Source organism: Vicia villosa, unplaced genomic scaffold (genome assembly GCF_029867415.1).
Source record: "Vicia villosa cultivar HV-30 ecotype Madison, WI unplaced genomic scaffold, Vvil1.0 ctg.003655F_1_1, whole genome shotgun sequence".
In the NCBI taxonomy this organism is placed as follows: domain Eukaryota; kingdom Viridiplantae; phylum Streptophyta; class Magnoliopsida; order Fabales; family Fabaceae; genus Vicia; species Vicia villosa.
The window spans coordinates 120,483-131,440 of NW_026706261.1; the positions used below are offsets into that span (position 1 = coordinate 120,483).

Consider the following 10,958-nt stretch of genomic DNA (forward strand, 5'->3'; position numbering starts at 1 on the left):
AATTATTTTAATAATGTTTTGTTTAGAGAGATAGAGACAAAGTAACCGGCACTCATACTTTGTCAGTCATATATTATACTTTGGTTTTAAAGAGAAACAGAATATTTCTAATGAGTTGAAAAGTGTTTTCTAGATTGCATAGTTGCAGAAATGTAAAATTAGTTACTTGATTAGTTAGTTAGTTATAACTCCCCTCAAAATTAGTTGGTGGTTGTTAATAAGTCGTTAGACAGTTAATCCTTCAAAAACTCTATAGAAGACTCCCGAGTAACCAATATATGTGTTAAATTTGATGGTTTTTGGTTTCAAACATTGAGCTGACTTATTTCACCAAATTAAACCAAGGTTGAAATACATGCTAATTTCATCACTTTTATAAAGCAACAACATGCCAACAATAACACCATGATAAGCTTTGCTTTAAGACAAACCCAGAACTAAAAAGTATTTCAGGAATGTTAACAGCAGCACAAAAACATTATTATCGTATCAAAATTTTCAGCAGTGTTCAAGTTTTTGGCACTCATTAAGTAAATTAGACTCCGGGAATAGGATACTTAGTGGCAAGAGCTTCAACCTTCCTTCGCAAATCTGATACCTTATCTTTCAATGGAAATTCAGGAGTTACCACAAAGTTCAAGAAATCTTGAACCTTGGTTCCAGAGGCCAAACTTTTGGCTTCAAGACTTATTTGCACACCCTCGTGAATTAAGTCTGCAATGAGTTCAAATTCTCTCTCACCAAGTCCTCTTGTTGTCATTGCAGGTGACCCGATGCGAATGCCGCCGGGAACTTGGGCACTTCTATCACCTTTTGTAATCAGCACATGTCAGTAACACAATTCCTATGAATGTGAAGTGTTTCTACATAAAAGTCATGTCAAAATGCAGATCATATGGCTTACCAGCTACTGAATTCTTGTTGAGGGTTATAAAGGCCAGGTCAAGAATTTTCTCTACCCGAGCACCGTCAATACCCTAAAGAATGTGATGTTGGTAATGAAATACAGTCAGGGTACTAAAAGAATATACATCAATAAGAAAAATCACACCATGTCAATAATTTACACAGCATTGCAATTTTATGAGAAAATTTCACAAAGTTAAATTATTTTTACAACAGATGGAGGAGAAAACAAGAGAGAATTATCATTATATTGATACTAGAAAGCAGGAGAAACTTACCGATGGCCTGAGATCAACAAGAACAAGGTGATTATCACTACCACCAGAAACAAGTTTATATCCATGTTCAACTAATCGGTTAGCAAGAGCTCTACAGTTGGCAACCACCTGCAGGATGATGGTTTAGGAGTGTTATTGTTAGGAAGTTCTTTATGTCAAAATCTAACCAACGATGAAAAGGGACATTGATATATACCTGGTTTTGGTAGTTCTTAAAATCTTGCGACTGTGCATATTTCAAGGAAACTGCTAGTCCTCCAATTGTGTGGTTATGTGGACCCCCCTGAATAATTCTAAAGTATATTAAAATCACAAAATAGGATGATAAAGAAGCAAATGCATCTGACTCCATAGGTGCATTAGGATCATGTAATTTCTCAATTAGAATTGTTAAAACCAAACAAATTAGAGAACATTCCAACCTGTAGACCAGGAAAAACAGCATTGTTGACGGCAGTCTCGAGATCAACGCCGTGCACAGGATCTTTCTTGAAGAAAATCATACCACCTCTAGGACCTCTCAAAGACTGGAGAAAGTCATTAATGTTGCAAGTATTATTACACAGAAAAGTACTCACCTCACAGCTTCACGTAAATAGAATTGTTTTCACATAAAAAATGCATATTTTTCTCTCTTTCATTTTGCGTGCATGAACACAAATATCTTGAAACAAACCTTGTGGGTTGTAGTTGTCACAATATCGCAAAACTCAAAGGGGTCGGCAAGTACAGATGCAGCAACAAGTCCACTTATGTGAGCCATATCCATCATAAGAAAGGCACCTATGCTATCTGCAATCTTTAGATGCATATAAAGATGTAATTAGCTTTTTGCGAAGAAAAAAAACTGCATGATGTAGAGAAGAAGTTAATTGGATTATAATTCCATAAAATGCTCAAGTAAAGAACATACTTTCCTAAAGCGGGGATAATCAATGTCTCGTGGATAAGCACTAGCACCAGCAATAATGAGCTTCGGTCGGAAGATACTAGCAGTTTTCTCCAGCATATCATAATCAATAAGGCCTGTTGCAATTCCAAAGTGGGAAGAAAAAAATCATCCCAGGTTATTCCACAAATAAATCAATATATCTGAAGCAAATTTAATGACAAAATATAAGCACCTGTTGATTCATCGAGTCGATAAGCCATGGATTCAAAATAAACTGATGTAGCCGATACACGTCTTTTAGGAGTCATGAATCCATGAGATAAATGTCCGCCATGAGACAAATCCAAACCCTAGCAACATATCATTACATATATTAGAAAAATAACGTAATGAATGAAATTCCCATTTTGGAATTTGGAAACGCCAGACTTAAACGAGAGAAAAATAGCTAACCATTATTCGATCATGTGGTTTAAGAATTGCAGTGTATACTGCAAAATTAGCCGGGGAACCAGATAATGGTTGAACATTTACACCCCACTTGTTACCATCTAAATGAAATGCGGCAAGTGCCCTTTCTTGACATAGGATTTCAAGCTCATCAATATGCTCATTGCCACCATAATACCTTACATTTAAACAGGATCCAATCAACAAAATAACAGAAGACAAAAGAAAGGTAGTTCTTACAGAAAAAAAAAACTTTCTTGTTTAGAGAAAAAGTAAAAGTAGATAGAATTTACCTTTTACCCGGCAAACCTTCTGAGTACTTGTTTGTGAGGCATGAACCAACTGCTTCCATGACTGCTCTAGATGTAAAATTTTCAGAAGCAATAAGTTCAAGACTTTTAAATTGACGGTCTTTTTCCTTGCCGATTATTGTAGAAACCTCAGGATCAGCTTCACTCAAGCCATAGTCTAGGAAACTCGACCCATCACCTGATAAGTTATTAAAAGCATATAATTCCATGACCAAAAAAGATAACCACTGAGGCACATAAACTTAAATTTCAGCATACATAATGTTACAAATTTTTTAACTTTATAATGATACTTAACATCAAACATCCCAAAGGTGCTTCAAGTAACATATATTGTTGTTGACATTGTTTTATTTAGAGCCTGTTGAGATTGATTAATTCATTCGAGTTTATCTACGGGGGCATAGACACTTGCGAGATGGTTTGAAAGAACTTATACAAACAACTTATCATAATCTATTTTAAACTTATTCCTACAAGTAATCCATTATAGCATTTGAAAAATATGAAAAAAAAAGTTGGACTCTGTTTTATGTTTATATACCACCATAAACACTTGTGAAACATGTCCATAAGCTACTTTCAACTTATTTCTACAAGCTCTACATGATTGCTTAGGCAAGCAGTTTATAACTTATACGGAAACAGTTTAACTTTTTGGAAGAGCTTATTAAAACAGCTTATAGCATTATTCATAAATTTTTTTGAACTTATTTTCATAAATTCTCAAAGATAACTTATGAAAACAATTTATAGCACATATAACAATAACTAAAATTTATTTTATTTTTGTTAGAAAAAAAGCTTATGCAAGCATTTTCATAAGTGCTTATTTTGATAAGCACTTGTGCTACAAGCTCCGAATTCCGGGAGGCTTCATAAAGTGACAATATTCCACAACATGTCTACAGTATATAAAAGATACACGAGTGGTAAATTAGGGTTACCTCCAATTTGAGGGGCAGTGAGAATAGGTCCTTCAACATGAGAAACTTTGCATGGTTTGAAATTAGTGTTGAATTTAAGCTGAGGTAAAAAGCCATGAGTGGGATACAGTTGATTCTGGAGCTTATTCCAGAGAGGTTGTTGTTGAAGAGAACCCATTAGTGCAGCTCCGGTACACGCCGCAGGCATCTTGTGGATTAGGGTTTTGGGAAGTGAATGTGTGGGTTGCTGTAAGAACAGGGTGACGAGGAAAAGAACGGACAAAGAATTGAAGTTGGAAGAACGGCGAGTTGTATAAATAGGGAACACGGCTGAACCGGTTTGCCGTATTTGAAAATCCGACCCGTTTAATAAAATAACCAAACTACCCAAAAATGGTGAACTGGTGTAAAATCTGGTTCGTTTTCCCTGCTAATGATTGGTGATTAAGGGATGAATAAGTTTAGATCTTATTATTAGGTGCTAATAAACCTCTTATTGTTATTTTCACTCTGTTTTTTGTTATTCGGTTAAAATAATTACGTTTGAATCGCTTCATTGTGTATTTAAACAAATTTGTTTAGAAGTCAGCTGAAAAATAAATTTAAATGTATAATTAAATTCAAAAATTATACATTTTAATTTTAAATAGAATTAATTTTGGTGACAAAATAATTCAATTTTACATGAATCAAACATATCAAAATCATTTTAAAATTAATTCTACACTTTTAAAACTTAAACCAAATTTTTATTAGATGCTAATTTCATTAAACCTGTTTACGGTGACTTTTTTTAGAAAAGATTTAGTTTCTCAAACTATAAGTACAAAGTACTTTGGTTTAAAAGGTTTAGTTAACTGAACACCCCTATTTGTGTGGGTTTGTTTATCAAATTATTTTAAAATTTTATAAAAATTTGTGAAGTTATCTATTCAATAAAAATTATTGATTTAATAATCAGATTAATATCCCATTAAATTTAGTCAGTTAGATGTGTAAAGCCATAAGATGAAAGGTAAAAGTTCGAACTTCTGAAATTCCTTGAATCACCATCTCTCTCTATAATGTTGTTTATTTTTTTATTTTGACTACTATATATAATGTTGTTTAATTGAATAGTTAATCAATGAGAATCAAGTTTCAAATTCTCCAAAAGATTTCCCATTGAAATCTAAAGTATCAAATGAAAGATAAAAAGAGTTCAAAATAGCCACCCAAGTTTTGTTTCCTAATAAACCAAGCAATGGAAAGACAAATCGCATTTTTTCCCTTTCAAACGGGTTAACCTCTCACATAAAACAGAATCAGATTCATTTCTTTAAGAAAAGTCATTGCATCTAAATCAACAAATGACAAACTTCTGCAACAATTACATACCAACAAAAATAGCATCTAACCCTTTCCATTGCTTTTTGCCAAAAGGACATATTCTTTCAACATAGAAAACCGAATTTATAATGCTTAGCGTTTCCATTGTTCTACAAGATATTTATACTGTCATAACTCATAACATAACAGTCGTTGATATTGACCATCTAGATCAACAAGTATCTAACATCAGAATTTCCTATGTAACTTACATCAACTCCAGGATCAAATTATTTCATTTAGCAGTTATATATTTTAGCTATCCATCTGTATTCTTTTCGGCTCGAAAGGTAGTTATCCAGTGACAATAAAATCATTGAACATATTTTCACTCGACATGTGAAAGACCCCCGCCGCTTTCAGCACGTGTCCTATAGAATAGTTTGTTAAGGATTAGGAAAAAAAATACATATGATGGCAAAGTGATGATTTCAAAAGTTAAATACTTACTTGTGATCAGAAGGATTTGGCATAAGCTCGTAAACAATAGTGGCTACGACATCCCTCTTTAACTATACAATAAACAATAAAGTTAATACTTTGCAGTAAACTATTCAACAAACAACCCTGAATTCTACGGTAAAAAAAAATACCTGAGTAGCTTCGCCTTTAAGACCAATATAGTGTATTTTGGTAGTGTCGCCTCCAAAATTATCAGGAAAGTGCAATGTAATATTTCCCACACTTTGAAATTTAGAATACCTAATCAAATGGATAGATGCATTAAAAACCCATGGTGGCAGAGACACAAGAAAAGTCCAATGATATAGAGCACTGGTGCCTCTTATTAGTGATAGTGTGTAATTATAAAACATTCATATAACATAGCAGTGTCCCGTTAAGCGTCCCGTTAAGTCAGCTCAGTTGATAGCTGTGTAGGGACGTCAGATATAACATAGCAATTGAATTTCGTACGTGAACTATTGCATTAATGAGAGTTGGTAAACGATAATGATTACCTTGTCTGGTATTCCAATACTCTTTGCATATTCTCAGCTAAATCCCATTCCTTTATAAATAAAAATCAGTATTATACAAGTTGTGGTGTCGATTTGTCAATTGATGAAAAATTTGAAGGAAAATATACCTGAATGGCTTGCATGCTCTGTGCATCAGAAAAGTCAATGCCATCTCGATTGATGAACCTAATTCAATTTGAAGTTCTCAGTCTTCAGTGTGGAGAATATTTTAAATAAATATAAATTATTGTAATTGAATATTCAAGTATTGTATCTACTGACTAAATAGGAGAAATTGCGAAAATAGATGAAATAAGTACAACAAGTTGCTCGTAAAGAGTCAACCAAATACAATAAAGCTTCTTCAAAACCATATCAACTTACGCTCTCATCTTGGAAGGACTCGTTCCATCAGCTCCACCAACAATGGATATGCTCTTAAGCTTGACATCTGAAGTAAATCTATTTCACAAAGAAGCATAACAAGCCATATAAGAATTTGTACGAGCATAGTTTTAAATTTAAAAAAAATGGAGAATGTGACAATCACTGTGATTACTGTTTTTGGCGGAATGCTAATCATACAAATCTCAAGTTTAGCAAAATAAATAAAAGCTTTACAATGAAAAGAAACATTATCCAATACATTGAAAAAACAAAGCTACTCCCAGCGCCACAGATTTATTTTTTCTTATTAAATAGAATAGTTCATTAGCATCAAAGAAAACCTATACAGTTAAGGACTACAGTAAAAGCTGCTGATCTCTGGTTCTTGTAACATAAAGAAGCTGAAGTTATTGCTCTTTCTTAAAGAAAAAAAACATAAGAAAAGGTATTGTTGCTAACAAAATATATAATATACTCATGTAATGTAGTTCAGTATTTAAAAATATATTAATCATAAACATTCACTCATTATTCTCTAAAATGTGAAAGATTTCTCTGTTTTTGTCTCTATTCTATTCTAAACTCGCAAAAGTAGCCTCTATGAAGCACGGACACCCCGAATTTGACCCCGACACTGACACGGCGACACCAATAAAAATTTGAAAAAATGAATAAATTAAACGTAATCACAAATGTCGGTAGAAGTGTCTGATACTAACACGGACACGCCTGTTTTTAGAGGTGTCGGTGCTACATAACGTAGCCTAGAGGTAGCCCACTACCTTATTATGCAACTATGATAAGCCTATATTACCAGAGCCGTCTTTAAAGACGTGCAAGGAGGACTATCGCACAAGGTCCAAAATTTGTTACGGTGGAAAAGTGGCTAAATAGCACCACATGAAATAACTGTCAATGTTAAACCGTGGTTAAATAAAACTTCTATTTATTTTGTCATAGTTAAACAATGGTTAACATGTGTTTAAAAAAACTAGACAATTTCATCATACAACAATATTTCCCAATTTCATGGCAAGAAATAGGTAGCAGAATTGTGATGCAATAAAAGAATAATTAAAAGATGAATAAAAGTAACTTACGGGATGAATACAAGTAACTCAGGATCACCCTCATTGCTTTCCAAGTGTTCCTAATGAATTGAATCCATAACAACAACCAAAAAAACTTAAATATTCATATTAATCATATCTAGCAACAAAGGTAACATGAACCATTAATAAAAAAGGATGATTACCCCAGAAGTGTTCAAACGGTGTTCCCAAGCTTTGAAAACTGATTTAACACTGCCAGGAGTTGCCTCATTCAAAGCAGATGCCTGAAAAGAGAATTCGGGGTTGTGATTTTGTTGATAAATTTTTTTGAAGAAAATAGAGAAAAGGAACGAGGGTTTGAGAGAGAGATTTTACCTTGGTGAGATCGATGTGTTTGTAGAGAGACCAATCAGATGAACAATCATGATCTTCACAACTGTGGTCATGTAAGCACGCCATTTTCGATTACCTCCCAACTCAACCAAGCGCACAGAGCAAGCGATATTGTTGATTCTTTGCTCTTCGGTTTGGGCTTACAAATTTATTTGGGCTTTTACCTATATCGGAGGATTTAGAGAAATCTAGATGCCGCCCCCCAATTTGACATGTCACCCCAAACATATGAAAAGACCAAAATGTCCAACTATTTTTTATTATCATATTTTTTCAAATCTACGGGAGGAACCGGACATTTTAAATTTTTGGGAGATACCGGAAATTTCGAGGGCATACCGGATATTTTTCTTGAAATCAAATAAGTTTCTGGTATTTTTAATTAAATTTCCGGTATTTTCCACCGGAAATTTCTAAATTTACATTATATTCTACCGGAAATTTTGAAAATTTGGTATTTTCATTTACTTATTAATATACCGGAATTTTAAAATTTTCTGTATACCATAAATTTCAAAATTTCTGGTATATCTTAAATTTCAAAATTTCTGGTATTTCTGTATTTTAAAAAAAAAAAGAAGAAGTTATTTTCCTAATGTTTTTAAATTTTGCAATGAGAACCAGAGGTGGGGACGGTACTATTGCTAGACGGGCCATAGATAGAGCAGCTGCTCTTGCTCGAGCTGCTGATGGGGCGCATGCCTCAGAGTTACAAGCTGACCTCTTCCTCTGACTGGTTCTAACCTGAAACGGATGGCGGAGCAGCAGACGGTGAGGGGGTTCACGCACCTCGCCGTCGGATTGGTAGTGTATCCACTCCTGCTGCAGAGGAGCGGGTGGTTCAGGTTGAGGAGCTGGTGCCTGAGGTCGGGGAGTCGGTGGCTGTTGCTGAGGAGCAGGTGCCTGTTGCTGAGGAGGGGGTGCTTAGAGTTAAGGAGCCGGAGGCTGTGGTAGAGGAGGGTTGTTGAAGATCAGGAGCGGGTGATGCAGGAGACAGACACCACCATCGGTGCATCTACGGAACCATCAGTACACACTGATGGAGCTTTCCCCGGAGGACCTTCTGATAGGTCTGTGTTGACAGGATACGCTGACCATGTCGCTTATAGGTTATGGCAGGGCGAGGTATGTAACATTGCTTAACTGCTTAATTTTTATTACGTAATGTGATTTATACTAATGTGTCTTAATTGTATTTTTTGGTTACAGGAGCGTCCAGTGCTGAAGGTCGCTTTCCACGGGTCGGAGTTGAAGAACTTCCCCGAGAGACCGATGCCTGAGCAGGTGAGGAGAATAGTTCGGGACTTCCATCTGATGGACTTTGCTGGATGCTCCCTGACGATGCTGGACACCTCTCTATTATCAATATTTGTTGAGAGGTGACACCCGAAGACATCATCCTTCCTTCTTCCATTTGGGGAGATGACGGTGACTCTGGATGATATGCATTCCCTATTTCACCTTCCGATTGCTGATACGTTTTTCACACCAATTCATAGGGACCAGGCGACGGCGGTGCACATGGTGATGGAGGCTTTTGAGATTGATGAGGTGGTTGTGCTTAAGGAATTCGGTGAGACTCGGGGCTTTCACCTTAGGATGTCTTGGTTGAGGAAGATTTATTAGGAGCTTGTCGATGCAGGGAGGTACGAGGTTGCCGTTAGGGCGTACATGCTACATCTAGTGGCATGTACTCTCTTTGTAGACAAGTCTTGAGTTTATATTGATGTCTGCTATCTTTCTCTATTCAGCGCCCTTGACACCCCATGTTGTGCTTGGGGAGTGGTGCCATTAACGATGTTGTACACGACGCTTGATGCTGCATCTCATCCTGACACCAGACAGCTTGCTGGTTACTTGAGCTTGTTACATGTACATTATAATTTTTTACATGGTTTTTTGTGTTTTATTATAATTTATTTGAGCTTGATGCTTTTTATTTATGCAGTGTTGGATCTACGAGCATTTCCCTCACATCTGTGAGCGGAAGATCCAACGTTGTGCGGCTGGTGACCCATGCACGAAGAGGTGGAAGGCCAAACAAGCCGTTCCAGGAGGATTGGTTGAGTGCAGGAGGAGGCTGGATGCTCTGACGCTAGATGATGTCATCTGGACACCGTATACAGATCACCACGCTCATCGTCCTTTTGATGTATCTTCCTTATATCCAGGGGTATGTTAGATGGGAGAGCCATGTGGCTAGACACTTGCTTGAGAAGTGTCTACGCCAGTATGGTTATATATATGACATCCCATGTCAGGTCCCAGAGGCTCCAGCTGGTGGCATTGATCGATGGTTTCAGAGCCACATCCTCAGCTGCCCCCGTGAGATCATGGATACAGTCGTTGCGGTTCAGCAGCCTGGGCAGTGGCAAGATGGATACTTGGAGTGGTTCCTCAGTGTCTCACACCCTAAGGTCACGCCATCTACCGCAATATCTGATGTTCCAGGGCCTTCACGTACCAGAATTTCTACCGATCCACCGCCACCACCTCCCACAGGTGACCAGGACAGCCGCCTGCAGTTCATCATCGTACACTTAGATAGTCTCATGGGTTTGGTGAACCCTGATGGTGAGGTTTATAATATTTTAGCTAGGTTGGCCGCTGTTGCCCGTGGAGGACCTATGTAGATTTATTTTTTTGTGATTGTATTATTTGTATATTTTGTACGAACATCGTTTTTATTGCATAATATTTTTTCTAGTACATGTTTCGAGTAGATAAAGAAAATAACATCATTAATAAACAAACATAGTTAACAAACATCAGATGACAAACAACAAACATAAACAGTACTCTGAAACATGAAAACTTAGACACTAACGGATGACTCTGGACATTTCAGACACTTCATTATATCTTCCACGGATCTTTGGATCTGCGCATCCAATTTGATCGGACCTTTAGTTATCCTACGGCGAAATGATTTCCACATGGCCCTCACATCTTCATCATTCTTCAACTTGACTAAGTTGTATTTCACCCTTCCATTTGTATCAATTCAGTCCTCCTGAAACTCGATCTTTGTCACCC

General features: G+C 36.4%; 2 protein-coding genes across 2 annotated transcripts; both read right to left on the minus strand.

Moving 5' to 3' along the window:
* Positions 1–268: 268 nt before the first annotated feature.
* On the minus strand, positions 269–4,184 carry LOC131641314 (serine hydroxymethyltransferase 3, chloroplastic-like). The gene is made up of 11 exons (XM_058911614.1): positions 3,785–4,184; positions 2,820–3,015; positions 2,530–2,704; positions 2,309–2,426; positions 2,098–2,210; positions 1,861–1,983; positions 1,607–1,711; positions 1,381–1,467; positions 1,185–1,292; positions 905–977; positions 269–810 (listed from the first exon to the last, which is right to left on the minus strand). Exons 1-11 carry the CDS (start codon positions 3,969–3,971, stop codon positions 536–538), a joined length of 1,560 nt encoding a protein of 519 aa, XP_058767597.1. The 5' UTR covers positions 3,972–4,184; the 3' UTR covers positions 269–535.
* Positions 4,185–5,137: 953 nt separating this feature from the next.
* Positions 5,138–8,063, minus strand: LOC131641315 (uncharacterized). The gene is made up of 9 exons (XM_058911615.1): positions 7,905–8,063; positions 7,733–7,813; positions 7,578–7,627; positions 6,475–6,552; positions 6,219–6,276; positions 6,091–6,140; positions 5,725–5,833; positions 5,582–5,643; positions 5,138–5,502 (listed from the first exon to the last, which is right to left on the minus strand). The coding sequence occupies exons 1-9, from the start codon at positions 7,986–7,988 to the stop codon at positions 5,460–5,462; spliced, it is 615 nt and encodes a 204-aa protein (XP_058767598.1). The 5' UTR covers positions 7,989–8,063; the 3' UTR covers positions 5,138–5,459.
* Between the last annotated feature and the right edge of the window lie 2,895 nt (positions 8,064–10,958).

Coding starts and splice junctions, on each gene's coding strand:
- LOC131641315 (XM_058911615.1), bottom strand. CDS start 7,988: ATGGCGTGCTTACATGACCACAGTTGTGAAGATCATGATTGTTCATCT. Junction 6,141..6,218: donor AGAGCATGCAAGCCATTCAG/GTATATTTTCCT, acceptor TTATTTATAAAG/GAATGGGATTTAGCTGAGAA. Junction 5,834..6,090: donor GTATTGGAATACCAGACAAG/GTAATCATTATC, acceptor CCATTTGATTAG/GTATTCTAAATTTCAAAGTG.
- LOC131641314 (XM_058911614.1), bottom strand. CDS start 3,971: ATGCCTGCGGCGTGTACCGGAGCTGCACTAATGGGTTCTCTTCAACAA. Junction 2,211..2,308: donor TCGACTCGATGAATCAACAG/GTGCTTATATTT, acceptor GAATTGCAACAG/GCCTTATTGATTATGATATG. Junction 1,712..1,860: donor TGACAACTACAACCCACAAG/GTTTGTTTCAAG, acceptor GACTTTCTCCAG/TCTTTGAGAGGTCCTAGAGG.